General features: G+C 31.0%; 1 protein-coding gene across 3 annotated transcripts in view; it reads right to left on the reverse strand.

Annotated features, from left to right (window-relative positions):
* Positions 1-26,102, reverse strand: part of LOC143234307 (disintegrin and metalloproteinase domain-containing protein 23-like) — a 77,343-nt gene that overhangs the window by 4,820 nt on the left and 46,421 nt on the right. For all 3 annotated transcript variants that reach the window (XM_076471575.1, XM_076471574.1, XM_076471576.1), the window contains 13 exons: positions 25,598-25,649; positions 22,941-23,049; positions 20,734-20,805; positions 18,360-18,455; positions 16,641-16,721; positions 13,762-13,876; positions 13,334-13,442; positions 12,187-12,306; positions 9,549-9,624; positions 8,428-8,523; positions 7,522-7,699; positions 6,378-6,480; positions 5,525-5,665 (listed from right to left, as the gene is read on the reverse strand). In XM_076471575.1, the coding sequence (XP_076327690.1) occupies positions 5,525-5,665; positions 6,378-6,480; positions 7,522-7,699; positions 8,428-8,523; positions 9,549-9,624; positions 12,187-12,306; positions 13,334-13,442; positions 13,762-13,876; positions 16,641-16,721; positions 18,360-18,455; positions 20,734-20,805; positions 22,941-23,049; positions 25,598-25,649 (1,348 nt within the window). The remainder of the gene's footprint in view (positions 1-5,524; positions 5,666-6,377; positions 6,481-7,521; positions 7,700-8,427; positions 8,524-9,548; positions 9,625-12,186; positions 12,307-13,333; positions 13,443-13,761; positions 13,877-16,640; positions 16,722-18,359; positions 18,456-20,733; positions 20,806-22,940; positions 23,050-25,597; positions 25,650-26,102) is intronic.

Here is a 26,102-nt window from a genome sequence, read left to right on the forward strand (position 1 = left end):
ACTAAACAAAGATATCTCGGAACAGGTGGTGCAGGTATTAACACTTTACTACTAAAGAAGAAAACAACATTTCAACCTTTCTAGTTCATCTTCAGGTCAACAAAGAAAGAGTAGTGTTAATACCCATACCAGCTGTTGTGAGATACATTTTTATTTCAAGCAGGTTTCTCATCACCAAGAAGTACAGTACAACTTGGAGAATACTAATAAGTATTGTTCAAGTCGCTTCCCTCACTGAACAACAACAAAATGACTTATGAAATCCTGCAATTCAGAAGGCTGGATGGCTCTAGAAACTTTAGGAGCATAATTTCAACATTGTGCATTACCCTGGACAAACATCAATGTGTTAATACTTCATCCTTAAGACCTTGTATCACTGAAGAACATTAATAAATTGAAAAGAGGGAAACATAAGACAATTAACTAGTGTCATTGAGAATCTGTGAATATACATCCACAGATAATTATGGAAAACTAATGTAAATTAAACTCAAATGAAAGATGCCAGATGCTTATAAAAAAAGACTTCCAAGGTCAAAAGTGAAAAAAATACAAAAATTCCACCTCCACAACCTTCCAATAGGTAGAAACATGGGTCTTAAGACACAAGAGAAGATAAAATAATGTTTATTACATTGAATGCTAGAAATATGTAATGTACTAACTATGCTGTAAGCAAAAACAGTTAATAAAGAAACAGTATGGACAGTTATGACAGTGATGTGCTGAAGCACCACTTGAGAGTTGTTGATATCCTTGTTCCTCTACCGCAAAGTAACACTGGAAGTAAATATGTCTTGGTAATAATAGGCCATTTCTTTAAATGGTCACAAGCATATGATGTTCTTAGTTAGAAAGAAGAAACAAAAAAAAATTTCTTTCAAAAATTGTTTCAAGATTTGGGGTACTTATGGAACATCATTCATACCACTGATAGAACATTGCTAAGATAATAGCAGAATAATTAAAAACAAAACAAAAAAATCCAGGAGAACTGCACTTCACACCTCTCCTGATGGAATGATCATGAGATATACAACTACACAATTTTAAATCAATTCTCTTTTTATTTGGATGGATATCAAAGAATGTTGCACAAACATCTTTCACTCCTACTTAAGAGTTATTAGCAGCATCATGGATGTTTGGAAGGGATCTGAAAGTAAAACAATCTTTTGTACAAACACCCTGAGGATTGTTAGTCAGTAGTCTTGTACAGAGTATGCAATGAGACTAAGGAGCACCACTAATGCATAATGCATACATGACTTTACCCAAGAAAGGTTTAAATCCACTAATGATGATAAAATGACAAAAAGACTATTTCACCAACGTGATAGGTATGACCATACAATCCATTCTACAAAACAAGACCATATACAAAGTTAAGTAAATAGTGGAAAAAGGATCCAAATGCTCTAGTCAAAAGAATCAAATGATTCAGTTCATAGAATCCAGAAAGACAGGTGGTCCAAGCCAAAGGTCATCCACCATGATAATATTTGAAAGTACATCAACAAGTGAATAGCTAAATAGTTAAATTCAAAGTACAGGGTGTTCAGAAAGTCACTGTGCAGTTTTGTAATCATGTTATTATATTTCAGATTTTGATCCCAATATGGTTTTAACAACTGAAAAATGTGTATGGCTCGTCGAACACGTATTCCGAGAAGGTGGTAGATACACAGATGTGGTGTGATAGCAATTTGTTGAAAAATTCCCAGATACACCTGCTCCGCATTGCAATGCAGTTTGTAACCTTGTTGATGAGTTTCGGGAAACAAGATCAGTGGATGATCCCAAATGCTGTGGAAGGCCAGCAAAGCTATCAGAGGAGAAATTGTTGGATATTTCTGACAGTGTGATGCAAAGTCCATCATAATCATGCTGCTGAGCTAACTTTCGTAATGCTCATAAGGCCATCAGAAAGAAATTAAAACTCTTCCCATACAAAATAATGGCGGTACAAGAACTGGAAGCAACTGATAATGAAAAACGAATATGCTATTGAAGATGGTTTAACCAATTTATCTAAGAGAATACAGCTAAAGCTAATGTGTTGGATGTGACCTTTTTCACCAACAAAGTATGGTTCCATCTCTCGGGTTACATTAATTCACAAAATGCAAGATTGTGGTCATCCGATAATTCTCACAGTTTGCACAAAACACCCCTACATGATTTCAAGATTGGTGTGTGAGTTGCAATTTCCAGATGTCAAATTGTTGGCCCTATTTTCTTTATGAGTACAATAAACAGCAAGGGTTATTGTTCGGAGATTCTTCACACCTTCATCTGTCAGATGACAAGTGATGAAATCAATTACTCATGGTTTAAACAGGATAGTGCTACTGCCCACACATCTCATAGATCTATGCAGTTATTAAACGAATGTTTTGGAGACCGCATTATTTCCAAAGACGTGTGGCCCCGACACTCACCAGATCTTAATCCACCAGACTTTTATCTATGGGGAGCAGCAAAATCTGCAGTGTATCGAGATCGTCCACGCATGCTGGATGACTTGAAAGCAGCGATAACAGCATTCATTCAGTCTATTTCAAGCCAGCAACTGATAGCAGTGTTTGTAAACAAAATAAGAAGAATCCAGGCCTGTATTTATGCCAATGGAGGTCACTTTCAACATTGTTTATAATTGTCATTCATATTTACCTCCTGTATTCTATATTGAAACATGTTTGTTAATAAATATACAAGTGCACAGCAACTTTCCAAATGTCCCATACTTCACCAAAGGTTAATCAACACATTGAAGAGCCCAAGGTTCTTGTGTAAAAGACTTCCAAAGGGTAGGGACTGAGACACCAGTGGGTTTTTTTGGCCATATACTCGAAGAAAACTTCCCAGTGACAAGATAAGTGTTGATAAAGGGCAAGAGATCATACATCTTCTTATCATGTGAATGGAAAACTACTGAAAGGATTTATTGATTAAGCATTAGGAAAAGATTGTTTTATTAATCAGAAATTTCTGTATCATTCACACAGTTAATGACTAATACCTATGTTTAGCACATCTTTTTTTTTCTCTGTGTAATAGGATTGTTAAAGAGACTTCACAATCATGTTATGTGTTTTGTTCTTTTACATATACATTTATATTGATTTTTTTGCCAAGGTAAGTGTTAATGTCAAGTGGTTTGGCTTGTTTTGAATTTCGCTGAAAGCTACACAATGGCTATTTGTTCTAGCCATTCCTAATTTAGCAGTGTAAGACTAGAGGGAAGGCAGCTGGACATCGTAATCCACCTCCAACACTTGGGCTACTCTTTTACCAATGAATAGTGAGATTGACCGTCACATTATAATGCCCCTGTGGCTGAAAGGGCGAGCATGTTTGGTGTGACAGGGATTCAAACCCACTACCCTCAGATTACGATTCAAGTGCCTTAACCACCTGGTCATGCCAGGCCTAATATCTAGCGAAGAGCAAGCTTGAAATTTGCTTGAAACTTTAAGAGTACAATCAAACAAAATTTCACTGTTAATAGTTTTTATTGATTGTCAATTCAGTGCTGTAAATTTTGTTTTCAAAGAACTAAAGATATGAGAAGTACTGTATATACATGAAAATTAGTAAGCAAGCAAAAGCTTTATTGAGAATTTATTTATACCTGCTGTTGGGTCTGTTTAATTACATTGAACACGTGTGCACAAGTTATATTTATAGAACTTGTATTTAGAGAAACAGAATGCTTTTGTTATAAAGAAGTGGACTGGACTTTGTATTGTTCCCTTAAATAAATTACTAAAAATGAAATTGTTGCAGTAGCATGATCTCCCAAAATATTACAGGAAATTTAAATAGGAAGAACTCTTCGAATATAGTATATATTAAAGCATCCTGCACCCAAAAGGATAATTTTTTATTTATAAAAAATCATTATAGTTTTTACTGAGATTTAGTTCCTCATAAAGTAGAAATATTAAAACAGAGAAAAAAAATGTAGCAGCCTTGGCAACCAAACATTTATGAATAACATATTCTCTTATCTTCAATTTTACTGATGAAAAAAAAAGGAAGGTAAAACCCTAACATGATAGTGTTTGAAATATATTTCATATTAATATTAATATTCAATACAAAAATAGGAAAAGCTCTTCCAAAATCTTGTTTATGAAAGATATGCTTTATCAGATTAAGATAAATTTAAATAAACAAAATAAATAATCTGCAAAAAAATATAAAGTTATGTTTTGCTCATATGGGTTTTAACTTACCTTTACTAGAAAATACACAAGTTAAAATCAACGTAATTAGTAATTATTTAACAAATGTGACATAAAACAGCACATAAAAAATTATAACATACACCCACAGTTAAGAAAATGCCTTAATTATTTCAATGCAATATAGTTGGTATTTAGAACATTCTACTCTACTGAAAAGGTTTCTTTAAAATAAAACTTTTTAGTTGCTAAACAAACTGTTTGTGGATTATATTTTAAGTTTGTATATAGTTGGAATATTACAATTGTAAATAGTCTGTACAGTTTAAGGTCATTGTATTCTTGGTGGAAATGAAAGAGATTAAAATAGGGCAAATGTTTTATAAAACTATTCCTAACTAGGCTTACCACTAAAATATGTCAGACGTTCTTCTATGTTACACTTAGTAGTAATTACATGCTTGAATACTGAACAACACAAACCATTTAATCTTAGAGTTCCAAAAGTCTGAACAGCATAACGTTTTACAAGACATTTCTGTCATTCATCTTTAACAAGAGTTATAATGGTTTAATTTAGGGCAGTATCACTAGAATTTGAAGTTCAGGGAATAAGCATATTTTTTGGTTGTAAGTTGTGACAAAATACATACGTATCAATGAAGTAGAAACAGCCTCATGAAAATTTCCCCAGTGTTCCTTAATGAGAGTCTTGATTTTAGTGTTTTCAGCATAACTGATATCATTACTGCATGTATTGTTTCATTTTATCTCTTCTTCCCCATTTTAAAATGTTTTCTTATCCCCCCCACCTCTTATTAACCTATTTGTGTACATATTGTACATGTCATTTCACATGTTAATTGTTGCTACTACAGTACTTAACAGTAATAACATAAGTATGGTAGTTTTTGAGATTTCTTTACTTTTAAATTTGTGCTTCAAGTATAATGTCATTATAGCTATGGTTGTGTGTCCGTTGGGGGCATGCCCTAGTACAACAAAGATTTATGTAATAAAATTCTACATGGAGATTAACAAAACGTGGTTACATGATAAGACTGACTTCTGATTAATAGCTAAACGAAAAAACATTAAATTTTCCTTCTACATAAACACTAAAGTATTTTGTGACACACACTCATTTTTTGTGCTATGATGTATCACAACCTCTAAACGAAGCAGTCTTTTTCTATCAACTGTATTTATGTCACCTTTGTACCTACCCCACACAATTTTAAAAGTACTACCTACATGACTTGCTTTACAAATACATTTCTCATTAAAAAAAAGTCAAAGTTCAAAAAAGTAACAGTAATATTCAAACTTACTTATAAGTTGGCAAGCTTCCAAATGTTATCATCCTGTTTGCTGATTGGTCTCTTTCTGTTGGTGTAAGATGGGAAGGCATTTTGTGACTCCCTGCTTTGTCATGACGTCTAATGTCTGGTTTGCAACCTCCATTTTTCTTCCTGCATACAAGAGTTTTAGGAGAAGGATATCTTATTTTATAGTATTCTGGTACATGGATATAGAAACAAAACAAGACAAAAAGTGAATTATTACTCTTTTCTTGTAATATCCCATAATCTGGGACACCTCTAGCAAATCACTGAGGTTGAAATATTGTCAGTGAATCACAGAACATTTTCTATCTCACGTCTATGTATAAAACTGTAGTAAACAATATTCAACGAACGAAAAAACTTACCTTCTGAAGAAGATTACATTTCTTATCTAATTCTTTCATGGATTAATGTCCTCAAAGTGTTTTTTTTTGTTTTTCTTTGATGTTATAAAACCACTTTTTCACTAATGAGGTTAGTCATGAATTTGAGAAATATCTTTTCACAAAAATGTATAATCCTTATGTGTACATATGAATTATATTAAAATCTGTAAGTATTATCGCAATTGTTTAATTATTGTTCTACAACTGGCTAATGTTTAGAAGACACAACATGCTGCACAAAGGGTATTAAAATCTGATTTTTAACATTATAACCCTTAAGATTCCCCAATGAGATGGAAGGGTGGTTGCTAATCAGTTAGTAAATTCATATGTTTGAAACCAGTCTCACCTCATTACCTCAAAGTGTGTGTGTCTTTGAGGTTTTTAAACATTTTAAACAAGACCATTCATAGTCCTAGAAACATTTTATTAAACGATGGAGATCATCTTACCTGTAACAGTTTGCAAGAAGAGCAAAAAAGATAAAAACTCCTCCAACAACAGAAACCATAACTATCACCAAGGAAGAAGCACTGAGAGAATCATTCTTTTTCACTGGAGAAATAAATAAATGTATGATTACTTTACAAATTACTGTTTAAAATAACATGAAAATATTTTGAACTTGTATATTGTTTTAGAATCAGATAGTACTATGCTTGTATTTCCAAAGATAAGTGTTTTCTACCTTGATATCAGGGGTGAGTAAAGTTAGCACCTTTAGTCACAAAAAAACAAAGCAAGCGCACTCTACGATGTAACAGAGGTGACTAATACAAGGTAACAGTGTGCTTTATGTTGTCAAAAAAGGTAACTACTCATATTGTAGCAGATATGAGTAATTAGCTAGAAAGAGGGATAGCTTACACTGGTACCAATTCTATCCAATTATGCAATAAGTTATTTACACCTGGGGTGTGTAGTTTATGTGTAGTAATTTAAATTTAGCACTAAAATGTGACTACATGCAAAGAATCATTGTGTACTAACTGAATCACATTTTACAGTGAGTAATGTGAGTACAGCAATTATTTTAAAAGCCAATGTATTATTACAGATTTACAATGAAATCAGTATATGTGCATGAAGCAGCTATGCTGAGAATAAAAAATAACAATTATTCATGATGTTAGGAAAACATAGGTTTAAAAAATCAAATTAAGACAAAAATACAAAACACAAGAACCCAGACACTTTCAAAAGTTAAACCTTCCATCTTTCTTCCTTATTTTACTTTTTACAAAATAAGTTAACTTTTTGAGAGCTCTCAGGGTTAGGGTTTTGTGTTTTTGTATTGAATTAAAAAAAAAAAAAATTTATTGTTATTGATGACTCATTTCGTGTAAGGTGTTTTGAAAGTAACTGAAATATTTTCAATTTAATTTTGTGCGAGAGTTGACAATCTTGAAACTGGCAAAAACCTTTGCTTTTAAAGCATATGCTACTGAATCTATATGGCATTACACAGATATTTACAACACCAGTGCAGAAGTAGATGTTTGGAAAAAAGCAAATTAAAAATCAGTACCAGACCAATTTCTGACAGCAAAAAAAAACAAAAACAAATAAAAACTCAATGCTCTAATCACAGCTTACCATATGATGTTGTCCTTACGGTAGCATTGGTACTCGGAGAAACTGTTTTTGTTCTATTGGCAGTAGGCTTATATCGACCAAAAACTCCTTTTGTAAATTTTTTATCCAATTCTTGTTGACTGCAGTTTGATAAAAACCACCCTTTATCACACTGACAGGTATTCACATTGGTACAAATCTGCCAACATTGAACATTCTTGTAAGACATTTTTCTCCAGACATTTTATAAGTTTCCTAAAATTCTGAAACTAGGAAAATAACAATATTTCATAACTAATCAGTAAAATCACTATTACCCTTGAGAACTTAAAGCAAGTTTCAGAACAAAAAACATTTTAATCTTTACTATATTCAAATCAAAATGACCTAAACCTCAAGTGGTAATACATTTCACTCTCATAGAATGCATACTTCAAAGTTACTTAAAATCTACGTTTTCTATCATTCTAAATCAGAATATGTTCTGTTTGCTTCAAACCTGTCAAACAGAACAAATGCCTCTGAGAACTTAAGACGTATTATTTCTACCAGTAATCAAATTGTGTACATTCCTATCTATGTTCAGTTGCATTAATTATCTCAAATTCAGATTATAACATAGTTTAGTTAAATGGGAAAAAAAAAGGTAAATAACTAAAGTTCTTACTCCCACTTTAACCACCTTCAAGAACAATTTGCTTGCACTGGTCAGCTGCAGGTATCTCATTCTTTTGTTTGCTAATAGTGATTGTTTAACTTACACATATATTATTCAAATAGACAATTTTCAATAACTGTGAGGTTTTTCTTCACTCTCACCAGATATGAATATTGTTATTTAATATACAGGAATACATTACTCTGAGAAGCCAGTAAAGACTTTTATGCAACTACATACAGAAAAAATTTTTTTTTTAAATAACTTACTCCATGACCAGAACAGATTTTACCCAATTCATTTGTAGGACAATTTCCTGGTACAATATACTTATCCAAGTCAACACATGACTGGTTTACACAGATCTGTCAAAAAAACAGATGAAGTATCAATATCTAAATTCATTAAAAATGGCAACACAACATTGGCTTAGCAAAACATTAGAACGAAAACATACAAAGTAAATCATGAACCACATCATACACTAAAACACAAGAGCATCCTAAGTTTAATTGTAAATTGAAATTTGTACATCCCAAACTAAAGTGTACATCAGAACAGGAATACAAAAATATGTTTATAAGCAATTTCAAAATAACCTATTATGCAATACAATGTCCAAAAGCAAGAATGAATTGATAACCAACAAGGACATCACAAGACTCATTATATTCCATTCAGAATGACCATACTCTTTCTAAACTTTCTTTTCATGACTTCCAAGAGAAAATTCCAAATTTTCCAGGCATGCACACACATGCTTGTATTCTGATTATAAAAGGTAATTAAGAACTACATACTTTAAGGTATGGTATCACAGAAGTTAAAATATAGACACTGCACCTATTGGTCGACAATGAAATGTTGCATTTTCATTTACAAAAGTATTCATCTTACTTATAATAAATAAAATGAATCAGACAGTAATCACCAGATAAAACGCAAACTGATGGACCAGGATTACATTAAACATATCTGTAACTAGCACAACTAAACAATATGGATAGATGCATGTGCAGTCATCCAAACAGGTAGCAGAGGCCCATACTTTTTCCTTTACTTTTCCAGATTTTGGGAAAAATTTTCATTTTGCCTGACTTTTTTACCCCCTTTTCAAATTTCCCAACTCCTTCAATTTGGTATGCAATATTTAAATTTAGCACATGCACATCAACAAGAATACAACATCAAACACAACAAACCCTATTTTTAAAGACACAGCACAATATGCATGGCTTCAAAAAATGTGGGTAAATAAGTTTTACAATACAATAATAAAAATGGACAATTTTTAGTGAGTATGTAGTCCATATAAAAACTAAAAGTGCTAAAAAATATTAACTATATGATCTTCGACCTCTAATTACAGCAATAATTAAGGACTTCACACCTTCCTGTCCCCGCATCTGGTTCCATCCTGAGTCAGGCCAAAATTAGGTGTATCTTCACTGTGTCCTATTGTCACTCTGAAAAATACAGTAATGCCATGTAACACTTTTCAGATGATACTGTACAAAATGTCAGCAGTAAATTGAACTAATAACATCCCTAATACATTTTTTATGAACTGTTAATGGAAAAACACTAATAATTTGATCATCAACATTCAATATGCACAAACAGATTTCACGTCTTTAACCAACGTTAACTTACAGGGTTTTTAGTGTAGTTTAAAAGGTAAATTTGTTTATGGGAGAAAAGAGAAAAATGTTAACACAGATTGCTTTTTATTATGCTACCTGTTGTGTTCATACACCATTCGTCTTAACATGAATATAAAATGTTCCATTTCCATGACACCATTTAAACAATATTTGACACACACAGTAAATCGTATAAACTTAAATCTCTCAAATTTATTTCACACCTACAAAATGCATATAGTTTTTGCAGTTTTGACTTTAAACAAACTAAATCCAGTCAAGATCATATGCTACACAGAGTTTGAAATTTTAATCTTTATAGCAGGTTCACTTACAATAACAACCAACTGTTTCGTAAGAGAGTTGGATTCTGTCCTACTTTAATTTATATATATGTGGCTGCTTTGTGACTTTCACAAAAAGCAGAAATACTTTTCAAATTCCTGTAATCCAGATTTCTGATTGGTCAGCTATAAAAAGAAGGTTTGGTTTGTTTTGAATTTCACACGACGGCTATCTATGTTAGCCATCCCTAATTTAGCAGTGCAAGACTAGAGGGAAGGCAGATAGTCATCACCACCTTACTCTTTTACTAAGGAATAGGGGGATTGACCATCACATTATAATGCCCCCATGGCTGAATGGGAGAACATGTTTCGTGTGATGGGGATTCAAGTCTGCGACCCTCGGATTATAAGTTGAACACCTTAACTGCCTGGCCATAGTGGGCCCAGAGAGAAGAAAAATCATAAATGCTCTTTGTTTCAAAAGGAAAACTTGTCTGTTTCAAGGATTAAAGACTTGCTTGTGAAGCCCTATGCAGTGGAGTTTATTTTCATGTTTTTTTTAAATAAAAATACCAATCTTTTCTTTAGTTATGAGTTTGATACCATTGATTTCACTTTAATTTCCACACTACAGTGCATGTCTGCCATTAGTTGATAAGACCCTCTTTCTTTGTCCTTCAAAATATAAAGTTTTATTTTTCATTTGACTCCAATGTCATATTCTGTACATTTTTATTCAACCTATTACAAGTCACTACACTTTGTTTTCCAGATATTAGGTTCTTGAATCTTTAATTGTTGTAGAAATTAAATGTATATGTTAGGTTTATTCTTCAATTACCACAATATTTCTACCAAAAACATAACTTTTAGTAGCCTCCTCATGAAATTTAACTACATTTCTTTAACATACATTATCCATAATATATTATGATCCACTTACAATACCTTACATGCTGAAGGTATATTCAATCACATTAAATGTCCACTTTTCTGACCAGCTGCAATGAATTTTAATTTTACTGCACAAGTTTCCATCATCTTAAGTTACCGACTCACTAACAGAAGTTCCCTTTTACAGTTTTATATTAATAGTTCATTAAAAAAAGCTTTCCTTTACAATCTTAACTTAATGTTTCTTTAAAGAAAGTTTTCTTTTATGATGCTGAATTAGAAACATTTAAACATCACTACCATCTAAATATAAATTACAATTCAGGGGTAAAATCAAAATCGGTGTTAGCAGGTGGTTTGTTACTTTAATATAAATAAATATTAATAAAATGTACATCAAAAGGTATAGTTTTATTTTGTAGTTGATTTGATGAGAAAAAATCATTAATGATGTTACTTTACATTGTAAAAAAAAATTAATGAATCCTCACTAAATCATTATTTTATTGAAGATAAAACTTCCATTAACAATTTCCAGCCCAGTATCTTATCCTTTTTTTTTTCAAGATTGATTTATTGAACAAAATGTGTTAACTCAGGAATGTAACAGGTGCTACAAGCAGTAAGTTAATGCCATGACATACTTTAGTTGTCATAAAAATGATACAGCTGAACTGATTGGATCAGAAATATCATGGATTTTTAAAACTCCCAAACAAGACACATGGTAGTATGCAGGACACACTGTGTGTTATTAACATGAGCAGTAGTTTAGCAATCTTCCACTTTCTGTACCACAGACTGTGGTAATTCAAACTAATACACATTTTCAGTGGACATGTTAAACTGGACCCCTTATTCATATACCATATTTCAAAACCATCTATAAAAGAAATATACAATATATAAAATTTCTTTTCTTTTTTTCTTTGCACCAAAAGTAAGAAAACTTTATTTGATAAAAAAACATTTCACTCAGAGTCAAGTCCCAAGTTGAGCAAAAAATGCAGCCTGGCTAAGTAACAATTGAATATTTGGCATAAAATTATTATCAGTGATAAGTGTAACTACTAGTTTGACTTTCAATTTTGATTTTGTTCATTCAAGTTGTACCAAAAGTGATTTTGAATAGATAATTAAGAATAGTAACAAAGTTAAATTTTAAATACTTCAGAAGATCTCTAATGTTACAAAACAAACCTACTTGCACTCATACTCCTTTCCTTCTATGTAAATTATTGTAGTTGTGTAATGGTTGTCCATGCCTGACACCAGAGGGGTTTTTGCCCCTCTCTGACACTGCAAACTACCACACAAGATGTTTCTGTGAGAAAAATAAAATTTTGATTTCACAGATTTTGTATCATATACGTCTATATTATAAAAAATAGAACACTTTCATAAACAAATAATTAATGGCTTTTGTGCAGTTTAAACAAAATGTTTTCAACAACAAAGCAGCAACACTTCTAAGAAAGCAGTGCTTCCTTGAGGCAAAACTAAGTGTTATAAAGTGTTAAAAATTGATAATGCCACACTGAAGACAATTTTAATCCAAAGAAATAGACATTGCATCAAGAATGTTTTTCAAACACCTGTTTTTTTACTTATTCCTTTATACATCCATATGAGATGAGTGAAATAACCATAAGAAACTTTGTATTTAATATTTTATTACCTGCCTAAGCAAGAAGAATTTCATTACTTTGTTTGATTTAACACATTAGTAGAATTAAAAATTTATTGAGCTAATATGAATTCAGTCAAACCCAGTATATTCGTGTAATAAACAAAGTCTCTTGCAGAGCAATGTGACAGAAAACAAATACAATATTTTTTGCTTATACACAGAGATACAAATAATAAACTTTGTAATGGACTATCTAGATAACACTTTTATAAGATAACAATAATATATTACTCTATTATGATTTTATTTTTATTATAGTTTACTAATGATATTCAACCAATAAAAATACACTATTAGTATGCCATTATCACTGCAAAACAAAAGTAATTACAATTAATGAGAAAGATGAATACACCATGAAATTATTAATCAAATAATAAGTAACAAAATGTTATATTTAAACCAAATCTTTTGCTTCAAATAAATATAAACTGAATTTCACGTGTTAATAAGAGTTTCAGTACAAACCAAAAGTGTTTAAGAATTTTATCTTCAAGCTTACGAGTAAACTGGAACACTCAATTTATGAACTTCCATTTTGCTATTTTTAAAAACAAAGCAAAGCATTTTCCAAAATAATAATAGTAAAAAAACAAACAACTATTCATAAAAGCTTTTTAAGTCTATGATAAATAGCATGGAACTTGAAAGAATGACATACTCTGATGCACACTTCAGGTATCCTCCATTTCCATCAAACCCACAGTTACCATTCATGATACCCTGAGTATTAAACTGCTGAAAACATTCCAGCTCTGATGTTTCTGCACCTGCAGTATATAATGTAATAACTTTTCTATGGCATTTTCACATGTGATGGAACTTTTTAAAAGGCCTAATTATTCTTAAAATGTATATTCTATAAAACACTATTTCAACTGAGATCTGGTACATTTATTGTAGACTCACTTAAAATACTGCACAATAACCTAGAGTCTTTTCTTTCCATGATTCTAAATTCTTTACGAAAGCCTGATAACAAACTTAAGCATTAACTAGTTTCTTTTATTATGAGCGTTTCATTTACAGTTTCAAAATTGAAATTTGAAATATGCTTTTTGCCTTAATTTTATATTTACAATAACTTACCATATCCCCAAATAAAAACACACTGTTCCCTGCCAGTCCTACATTTCCCCTGGAAACAATATCCTTGGTTTTGGAGACACTCAATACCATTCTTTTTGAACAAGTCAGGTGGACACTGCATTTCAACATGTTAAAATCAGTTGCCAAACATTATTACATCTATCTTGTACATAATATACCACCACTGGCTTTGAAATGGATTAGTTTCCATCACATACTTTTACTTGCTGTAAAATATCTTGACAACTGTTAACTTTACAGGCCTAACATGCATTATCTAGATTTACACTTTTTCTGTAAGTATATAGAAGAGATCAATTGGTGTTATAAACAATTAATCACAAATAATATTTCACACAATATAAATTTAAACCTTTAACTACATTCCATGACTTAAGTGTTGTTATTTTAATTTTTTTTATTAGTTTTGGTAGTTTCTGTAACAATTAAGAAAAAAAACATCAAAATACTATTTGTTGTTAAGTACAAAGCCACACAAAGGGCTATCTGTGCTTTGCCCACCACAGGTAATGAAACCTGGTCTTTTGCATTACAAGCATTCAGGCTTACTGCTGAGCCACTGAAAGGGTGGTGGTGGTTGTGAAGTAGCATTCAACATTATGATTAGGTAGAAGAAAAACAACTTTTACTGAAAAAACATTAAAAACTACTGGCTTGTTTAGAAATAAAAGTAAATCATAAAGCATCCATGATACAAAAACAATTAGAAAACAAAGATAACAATGTTTTTGTTTATAGAAAAACTTCTTTAGGTTCTGAAGATATAAGGAGGAAGATCAAAGCAGTCTGAATAGTACTAACAAAAACAGGAAACATCTTAAAGCTGTAAGAATGAAGGGCACAGACATATATAGATACCTTGAAAAAACCAACAACAATAAGAAAAATTATTCTTAACTCTTTGAATGAAGCTGCTTTAAACTCCTGAAGTTTTATGAGCCTTAAGTTGTATACAGCACACACACATTCAACTGCCAGAGGCAGACCGTAAGTCCTATGTAATGTAATAGCAGTTAATAGGTTAATACTAAATTTATTTATACATCTTTTAAAGCAGTTATTTATTACTACAAAACAACTCTAAACTATTTTAATCCTTTTTCTATTACATTATTTGAATCCTTCTGAAAACTGTTTTTCTTTCACTGGTCTTGTGATTCTTGATAAGAAATTATTGTGTGCTTAGCTCACCTACAACTCTAATGCACATTTTTGTCTTGTTTTCAATACTTTTAAAACTATATAAAAGTAATTTACTAATGATAAATTTAATGTTTTTAATGTGTTTTCAATTCTTTTGGAGTGTTGAAACCAACCCAATATCAAAAGTTAACAAAATTATGTATTAAATAAAAAAAATAACAAAAACTTATTAAATAAATTTCAATTCTGAAGTATTAAAAAAATGTGTGAAAGAATAAATGTAAGTTTATTTTCTATATCAATGGTGCAATGTTTCCTCGAAGTAGAGTGCCCCCATCTTGGAACCACAGAGTTAAATGTAAACACTAAATGCAAATGAATCTAAGAACATCAATTCATTATAATTCCATCTGTAGGAAATGAAAAAGTTTCATGTCATACTTAAAGTACAAATGCAAATTAATTGCATAAAATATAACAACAATTGAAAGCTTTTATAAACTACAAGCAACTGAAAGTAATAGAATTTAAGGGTTAATAAAACACTTAACTTTAAACTATGCACATTGTTAAATGATTTTTTTTAGTATTTACCTTTTACAGTTTTATCAAGTCTATGTACAGGGAAAGACAATAATTCTAGAGTCTGTAAAAACAATTTTACCATTTTTCTGTGTTTGAAAAGCGAGAAAAATAAACAGCAACTTTGTGAAATGGACATATACAAGTAAAATAAACAACAGTTTAGGATCATGTGTGTCATACTGGCTTTATTTTAGCTGTAACTGACTTCCTTGAAGACAATGCAAGGTCCAAAGATGAAGTTATATACTAATCAAAGCTAATGGTAATTTCAAAGTGATGCTGTAATTGCAATTTAGTTATGGATGGTATACAGAGTTACACTCATAGTTTCAGAGTCATATTACACTGGATTATGGAACTTTTTCATAATTGGGTTAGAGTTTAAGTCTTATGAGTACTAACACACAGTGACAAATAAATAATTATACTTAGTTCCAATTATAAGCTTCTTTCAAATAACTGTTAGGTGAACTGCAAAACAAAAGGGAAAATGTTCTCTTCAAAAGTTATTCTTGACTCAGTTTATAACTTATTTCACAGGGCTGGTGCATTTGACACATTCTTAGAATTTTGTTTTAATTATTTAGCCAGTACGTGGGATGTAATACTGCCCAGACTGGTCCTTTACTGCCAAATCCACCCCTGAATTCTTTCTCTATAACTGACAGATGTATACCTTCTATTCTTGTCCAGAGCATGTTTAATTATTAAAAGAAACACCTGGAATCAAAGAGTGGTAAGTACATTACAGTTCCTGTGAGGCTATTTTTGGTTCACATAAATTAACATCACACACGTTTTCTCTAGTATTATCTTGTCAAAACAATTTCTCATTACAGAAGGTAGGATTAACATGGTGTTATGTCTAGTGATTCTGAAGATATCTTAACAGATGCTTCATTCAAGCATGAGAATTTCTGTCACAGAAACCGGGCATTGCCAAAACTATTCTTTATTCTTTTTTTAAATAATGTTATAAAAGCATGGGCTTAAGAATTCTATCAAAGCTTTGTTTATTAGTGTATTATGATATATAATAAATTTCAGCAAAGTCTGCAAAAAAAACAACACAGTAATTATAATTACCTCAAAGAGTACAAATAAGTTACCTTATCTGTCCAACTACTCACCTCTCCACTACTTCCGTTACAATATTCTGGGATATCGCATTCATCAGCTTCATTCCGACATAACTCACCAGCAGTCCGCAACTACAAGACAAATCAGTTGTCAACTCTCTATGAAAATTCTTCCAGTAATGATTTTGTTAACTCAAAACACATACTGTAATTAAAAGAGGTACAATTTTAAACAAGAAAGAAATAATTTAAAAGTATTCAGTACAAACATTAAGAAAACAATTTATGAAGTGAAAAGGTTTTAATACCATCAACTTAGACAACTACGAAAAATGAGCTACATTTACATTTACGTTCATATACACAACACTGTCACGTTCATACATACACACACAATTTATTACAAAGTATTACAATTGCTTGGAACAGGCACTAGCTGTCCCTAATTTAGCAGTGTAAGACTAGAGAGAAAGCAGCTAGTCATCACCACCCACTGCCAACTCTTGGGCTACTCTTTTACTAACAAATAGTGAAATTGAGTGTCATGTTATAACACCCCCATGGCTGAAAGGCAAGCATGTTTGGCGTGACAGGGATTCGAACCCATGACCCTCGGATTGCCAGTCAAGTACCTTATCCACCTGGCCATGCCAGGCCTTCAAACATTTGAATCCCATTGTTTTCTTGAAGAATAAATTTCACTAATGATACTTACATTGTTAACTTTACATAAAAGATTTTAAGGGTTGTTTTTGTTGTATTAAAAGATTTAAATAATGGAATACCAATTTTGATTATAGTTCTATGACAGAAGTAAAAATGTAAAAGTTTTTCAATCATGATGCAGTATTATATAATCTTACAGTAACTTCTTTTTACTGTTAAAAGTCCATACATCAAAATATCTCTGCTCATACAAAAAAATCATTGCGTTAAACAGCAGACTGCAACTATAAAAAAACAATAATACCAAACACTTCATGTTAAAATTCAATCCACCTTCAGCAGTTTACTGCAAAAATGAAGAAATTATATATTAACAGGTACAGCAAGTAATACAGTAACATTAAACAGATGGTGAAAGTTTTTGTATGTAGATCTATTTGTTTAAAATATTTGTTTTTATTGAAAAGAAGTTAGGTGGTTGTTGAGTGCTTGTTGAGGTATATTAATTAACAGTTTGTTTTAAGAATAGTTCAATACCAAGTTCCCTGGATGGATAATTTTGATTTTCTTTTCAGATTTGGTGACTTATATTTTTTTCTCTAAGGGAGAAGTTTAAGAATTTTAAAGTGGTTTTTATCAAGGGTGAAATTCTCAAAATGTAGAAGCATTCCAACTGGAAAAGTTATGTTTTTGAAAAGAAAAAAAAAATTTACATGTAAACACAGAAATTGAAAATTTGTGCATCAATAAATAAATGCTTTCTGAAGAAACAGTGTAATGCACGTGCATCAGAAAATGCAGCTCAAAATATATCAAGGTGCCACCTTAAAAATACTCATCCATGGTTTTAAATAGATTTTTAAAATGTTCATGGGTACACATAGAAAATGTTTATTTCAACTTGTTAGTGTAGGTTAGCATTTCAGTCACCACACATATTTGAAAATTGAACAACATACTTTTAGAAGTTTTTCTCTATACATAAAAATGCATTTTGGTCAGAAAGCAGTCTTAAGTATTATTTTTAGATAAATCTGGGGGTTGATCGTCTTTGTCTACATTTCAAACAAACAACATTTATTTATATTCCCAGTTCATACTCACTCTACAATTAATGCAGCAAGGACCTGCTGAACACTGTGCTTCTAACTTCAGTTTGCACGTTATTGGATCACAGCAAGGATCATCTTGTATACAGTCCTAAAACAGATCTTTCTTTAAGAAATCAACAAATACCAAAGCTAAACTGCTACTAAATAACTGATCATGCTAAATATTAGTGGCAAAAGGTAAAATATATAATTCCTATATACAAGTGTTTATGATCTTATTTGATTAAACATGTTGACTGATATAAGGGGGGGGGTATAACATGAGAAACAATATCCGAAGTATTTGATGAGTCAGGATATAAAAAAAAAAACATTAAAACAGACTGTGGTGAAGAAGGATAGATAAAAAGCATGATGGCCAAGACCAAAACTCAGCAGTGACCAATATAAAGGAAAGTATTATAATAAAAAAATCTAAATTACTGATTAATATTAAAAATGATACAGCTTATAAAACAAAACCCACAAAATGGACAGAAATTAAGAAAGTTCTACCACAACAAACAAATCCAAAAATACTAGCAGCAAGGGTCCAGCATAAAAAGCAAAACCCACTATACTGACCAAGATAAAAAAAAAAAAAAGACAGAATAATGAAAATATTTTAATGGAGCCAAGAAGTTTACGACAAGCAAAGCTCAAAATTTAGAATATACCATTATAAACAATGGTAGATATACGCAACTGTTTCCATTCAAGTATTGTGCAAATGTTAAATTTAGTTATTTTAAGAAACAGTTTAATGCAAGATTGTTTACATCACTGCTTACAAACTCCATGTTGTGTAACTCAATTATTGTGAATTGGCAATTAGTGTATTATTGCATCATATTATTAAAACCTTCCGAGTTTCTCATTTTAATTGAGCATTGTTGCATCATTACATTTTTTAACATGTGGAACATTCTAAGCCTTGGTCAAGCAATAAATACATGTCTGATATGTAGTTCAAGTTAGTTAGATAGATACAAATAGATCTAGACTGTGTGTTTAGCCATAGACAGCATAGAGTGGCAATTTTAAAAATGAAATTATTACAGATCAGTTTGCAATAACACAGTAGAAAATAATAACTTGTCTTATCAACTGTGTTCTAAAGTAATTGAACCAGACTGTGTGGAATTTAATAAAAATGAGAATTATTTATGGATCTGAATATAACTGTGATAACCAACAAACAGAATAAAGACATGAACAAAACAGACAATTTTTCTTAACTATCACAATTTTTCTGGTTTTATAACTATATGACAATGGCTGTTGCAAATCCATTCAATCTAATCTTTTTTTGTTGTTGTAGGAAACAAAGCTTTTATTAATGGTGAAAATGACAATTCTCTATTTAGAAAACAAGGTAATATAATATATCATTTGATAGCTGAAAACCTTGACATTCTATTGATTATACATAATGTAATATTAAACATGAAAAAAAAAATTAACAAATATTGAAAGAGAGGATGTAACTGGTGGGTGTGGCAAAAGGGGTCTGATTCTCTATTTGATAACTCTAACCAAAGAAAATTAGAGGTTATAAAAAATGTGGTTTGTCTGAGAAATGACAATTTTATAGTGAGTAATTTACATTAAGTTTCATATTTATTGGAGGGTTGGTGAACAAAATATAGAAGAATGGATGCATAGAGAAAATGACATCTCTCACACCAGTTGAAATTCAGACAAAAAGCTGTCTTGTAATATTAAGAACATAAAACTTGTATATATCATTAAAACTTGGATTATTAGCTTTGATTTTATGCTATACTTATTGGTATAACATAAAAAAAAAGTAGTTTAAATTTTGAAGGTAAGCCACTAAAACCTTGTGACATGTGCAGTAAAGGATGCCCGTGGCAATAGGGCTAAGTTATAGTTTTGAAGTCTACTGCACTTTGCTGTGTTCTTTGTTCCTACCTCTTATGACAATCTTATTGCATGATTATTTAGCTACAGAAAAACAAGTCACATACCCTGCAATTATGATTCTATAATCATCTTGTTTATCACAACAAAAGATATCTAATCAACACATTTTCATAATCTGTACAAATACCTCTGTGTGCTGACTTTAGCCCATGTTAAAGCATTATTGATAAAGCCTAAAATACAGTTGTGGACTGAGTTTAGAGCATAATAAAATAACAGTACAGAGTTTACATAAGAACGTATAATCAACAACATAGTATGATTGTTGGTCTTGAATTGTTGAAAAATTGAGCTGTACAAAATAATAATTAATAATGACACATAAAATAACTAAACTTAACAACTAATCTCACCTGTATATTTATATAACAACTAATCTCACCTGTATATTTATATAACAACTAATCTCACCTGTATATTTATATAACAACTAATCTCACCTGTATATTTCCACAGTCACATTCTTCTTCTTCTTCCACAATCCCGTTACCACATGATTTAAAAGTTTCTAACTACACACACAAACAAAAAACCTGATATATAATACTTACAACATAACTCTACTGTCAGTATTGAATATTTATTTCATAAAAGATCAATATCTTGCCAAATAATCCAAGATTATTGTAAGAACCAGACTACTAACTGAAAAATGATGAAATCGTAATAACTTATTGAACAAATATCATACGCGTGTTTAAATTTAACTTGGAGGAAACAAAACCCATAACCAACAATCTTTTATGAAATTAGGCTAATGCTAAAATATTTGTTCTTCTTCTTTGCTTTCTTGGTCAACTTTTCAAACTTCAGTTTATTCAATATTTCTAAATTGCATTAAATATACACTGTAATTATTTCTTGTTATACTGAAAGTCAACTCTTTCAATATTTCACGTACAAAGTTGTCTGACATCAGCAATTTTTTTTAAATTCTCTTTTGTACCTTTTTCCATTGTTTTTTTTTTTTTTTTACAAACTGATTCATGAATTTTAGTTAAATTTTTTTTAAAATATCTAAATGCTTCAACTCTAAAATGTTGAGCAGCTGATAAAAAGAATAAATAACAATGTGTGGCAGAAAAAAAACTGTATTCATTAGTATACAAATGCTTTGCCCACAGAAATTTATGTAATAAATGAAATTATCGATGTAGTGTAGAAATTTAGATCCTTAGTAAATAATAATAAAATTTATAATAACTGAATATAAAAAAACAAGTACATTGCAGTACTGTCATTAATCCTGTGTAAAATAGTTCCATGAACTAACAAAATAGTTCAACTACCAATATTTGTGTTTCTATATATAACAAACTGTGCTTTTACACAATACCTCCAGATCATATATAGTTGATACTAACAATCCAATTCAATTATGTTATATTGCTGGTAGTGTCTCTCAGTTACAAAAAATACTAACACAGTATCACTTAGTATGAAGTATAAATATCCTTATTTAAATAAAAATCAAAAGTATTAGTACAAGAGAAAAACATAGGCAGTTTGTTAGGTTAAAAGTAAATCAATAAAACCAGACATTGTATTTTCCAATATGTTTTTAAATGACATATTTTTAAGATACTGAAGTATGTATTACTTCACCAGGTGTTTTACAAAACTTTACAGTGTTGAAATAATCTCTCAACAATCTATGGTATATCATGTTCAAATTTAAAAAACAACAACTTTGTTTTCATTAACATTTGTTTTGGATAAAATAAATATATACTGCTAACCCTAATTTTGATTACCCCCTCTACAACTAATATTTATATGAGAGTAGATTTATTTAAGATTCCAACTTGTGTAGATAACATCTGTTATCTTGTAGCTGTGTATCTGTGGTTTTGTACTAGTTTCCAATTTATTTCTAGTTCAAATAGTTTTAAGAAAGGAAATTTGTAAATTTGATGGTATCACAAAAGAGTAAAAGTGTATTTTAATTAATGTTTTTCAAGCTTCTATGTTAACAAGATCATAAATATAAAGTCTGAAAGCTGGAATTACTTTCTTTCTCACCATCTATGTATTAGTTAGCTGTAGAGCTCCATTTTTTTTCCTAATTCTCACTACTAGCATGAAACCATGGAGCCTTATGAACATGACATTAGAAATTAATACTGGTTATCTTTAAAAAGCAGTATGTAATTTCTGAAAGAAATGTAGCAGTAATGTTTATAAACAATATACATGTTAAGATAAATATCATCCATTCATATTAGATTTAATGAAACAAAACAAGTTTCACTGCAGAATTTCTTTATACAAATCAGACTAGAAGATGCCGTTGTCATTATTAGGACTTTGGATGCATTGCTGTTCATAAACATACACAAAGCCCAACTTTCAGAGCAATGGTTACGGGCATTTTGTGTAACCACATAGTATCCAGCTATGTCATGTAATGTTTTTATTATTTCATTCTAAATTCATCAAAATAATCTAACTTGTATTCCAAATCATAAAATGGTTATAATGACATACATTTACAAATACAAAAGTGGTCAGCATAATGCTACTGTGTCAAAAAGGGTTACATGTGCAGCAGTTTATTTGTACTTAGAATAAAAGACAAACACAAGTCAGAATTGTTTTTTAATTATGATTTTAAAAGATATGTTACGAATACAAGAGCATACATTACCTCGCCAGGTTTGTTTAGAAGGCATATTCCATTTCCTAGCTTAAAAGTTTTGAGGTAATCTTCTTTTGTGCAGTTGGAAAATTGATATGGCTGGATAGAATCGCGACCCCTGAAGGGAAAAACAAAACTTTACAGAAGGATGAAATTAACATGAAAAGTCTGAACAATTAGAATAGAAGATACTTAAACAGCTTAAACCTAATTTACTTAGTCTGATAATAATACTCACTACAATAATTTTCTTTAAATATGCAGGTGGATAGAATATAATGTATGAAATAAAACTGTACAAGTAAAACTAAGTATTGTGCATTTCAAAATGTGCACTACTTTTATCAAAATTCATTTAATAGTGTGGTATATGATATTCTATTTGTGTTCAGTGTGGATATAAAAAGATGCTCAGGTAGACCTCTTGTTTTAGTTGCACACAGGAATGAAATGTTTTTAGGATACCTGTGATTCCATCAAAAAGTAACAACTGTCTTTGTCAGAGGACTGTGTAATTGCTAGGAGTTTCCCAATGCCAGCATTTGACTATGAGGGGATTAAGTTTTAATGTGAAAGGTTTGCACTATGAGTAGCCTAGCTCCATTTCTTGTGCATTGAAAGTTTAAGGCCAGTCTCTCCGATTCCAAGCAGTATTCTTATTACTGTTCTTATTTCATACTTTAGAGACTTGGCCTAAGTGTTATTTCAGATAAAATGATGTTTAAGAGCCCTAAAGATTTTGAAAAAAAACAGACTAACCTGATACAACTTTCTTAGGTTCAACTTTAGACAGAGTTTCACTTGCATTTAGCTAGCTTGTATTTCCTTTAGTTTGACAAGGTAATTTTATTTACAGTTTATTTTTATTTTAGCTTACACAGAGGCTCACACTGAACTGGTGAGACTAATAAAGAATTCTTTTTGTGTACTCTCCAAATACCCACTATAAACACAGACCCCTGTTTTCATTGCATTTGGTATGCACTCTGCTAGTGATCTATTGTTACAGAATATTTTTGCATAAATTTTGGTTATCAACTTTCTGTAATTTAATATATCTGGCAAACTTTCCATTTAGAAGACCATATCCCTTTATTTTGTTGAAAATCCATGTATAAAAGAATATTACAACTGAAAAATAGTTTTAAAAGTAGAAATGTAAACATAATAGTTACTTTAACAGTGTTTCCATGGGCCAAGCACACAGGATTTGGGCTGTATGGCAAACCTTAATATATAACATCATGCTAGAATGAGCTATGACTATTTTTAATGTTTTCAGGTTGAACTAAAATTCTACAGAAAGTTTTACAAAAAAAAAAAAAAAATCGCAAATTCAGTGATGCTATCACAAGTTTTTGACTCCACAGTACACAGTAGTAAACTTAGATGTGTTGTATTGTTGACTTACCCACTCAGCCTCTTGGCTAAGATCAAACAGTGTGTTGTGTTCTTTTTTTCCAATCTTGTTCTTTGTTTTCAAAGTAGATACAAAGGCCTTAATCTTGGCATCAGTGGGACAATTCTCATCACCTGAATCAATGGCATTCTACTGCTTTCAGTGCAGCTTGCTTATGGTAATGCTGGACAAACTGTACTGTAGGTTCTAGCTGAAACCCAAACTTCAAATCAACAAAAGTGCCATCTAGCCATTTCAAAAGATGTATTCTTGAATCTCTCAAACTTCTTTGCTTGTCATTGACTAACACAGACATGCAACTATAGCTATTCTCTGAATACATTTATCTGGAAGAGCTTGTTGCACGTTGTTGACAAATGATAATAGTTTTGTATCACCAGATTTCTTACAAGTGTCATTTGCAATCATGTTCCTAAGACCATCTGGATCTCCTGGGAGTAAGATGGTGCATTGAATCCTCAATACAATCATCCAGAACAGAAGCAATCGACTGTTCTTGTCAGGAGTACTGAAACTGGATGCCTTTCACTGAGCTTTTTCATTTGGAAAGTTTGATGTCACTGCAAATTCAATTCCAAAGAACCCCTGCATTGAATAGACATTGTTCCCATGTCCTGTTGAAATACACCAACAATGCTTTACTTTCACACTTGAGTTCTTGGATGATCTGCATTGTTTCTTCTGTGTCAGAAAATTCAAGGGATCCTCAGAAGTATCGCTAGACATTTCATCTTCATCACTCTCCAATGGAATATCATAATCAATCCTTCCTTTTTTTCTTTCTTTGGGCCTTTAATTTACTTTGTGGTGGTTTCACATGTGCTTTTCATGCCATTTTGAGCCCTTGATCTAAACCATTAGATCAACACTGACATTAAGAGCATGTCCCCCAAGTACTGCACACACGTGTACTTTGCACTTACCAGCTAATTTCTTCTTTTCCTGTATTAATGCAGCTTTATCAAGCAAAACAAGATTAATATGCTTGCTCACTGAATATTGATATTATGTTAATATCCATTTTGTGGATTCAGTTTACACAAAGAGTGTAACAATCATTTACTTTTTTTTGTCCAATCAGTATTAGCCAATAAACAAATGATCCAGAATGATTTGAAACATTAGGTTCTTCAAAATCCTGGGTGCCTGGCCCCATGGAAGGATTGTCAAAAATGAAATTATAAAAATGGATAATCTTTCTTCAATTGTTTTTGTTGTTTAGAAAAACTTTAATGCTAAAACTTACATGATACTTTGTTCCATGATACAGCCCCACCAGTCTGGACAATAACACTCATCTGTAAACGAAAATCTTTATTTTAAAATGATCAAAATATGTAAACATGGTAAAAACTACTTTCCTGGTTTCATAATAAACAGATATTGAATTGCTATCCAATTATAATATACAGGATCAAAACAGAAAACAGTAGTTAGTCATTACCAAATAAAACTTATCAGTTAAAATAATCTGCATCATACATGAAGTCCTAAAGTTTTTCTTTTATTTTACCAAATATAGATGGTCCATATAAATCAAACATAAAAAATTCATAACACTATTATTACAAGTATTTAACAATATCACTGTGTGCCAATTGTTTTTTAGATGCAAGAATAACTAAAAGTAACAAAAGCTTCACGTAATAGAATGACGACTAACAATTATCACTGTGAAAAGTCCTGCTATATGAATGACTACATATGGAAAACTAGAGGGAGTTAGATGTTTTCAGTTTTATAATTTTTTT

This window comes from Tachypleus tridentatus, chromosome 12 (assembly GCF_004210375.1).
Source record: "Tachypleus tridentatus isolate NWPU-2018 chromosome 12, ASM421037v1, whole genome shotgun sequence".
NCBI lineage: Eukaryota > Metazoa > Arthropoda > Merostomata > Xiphosura > Limulidae > Tachypleus > Tachypleus tridentatus.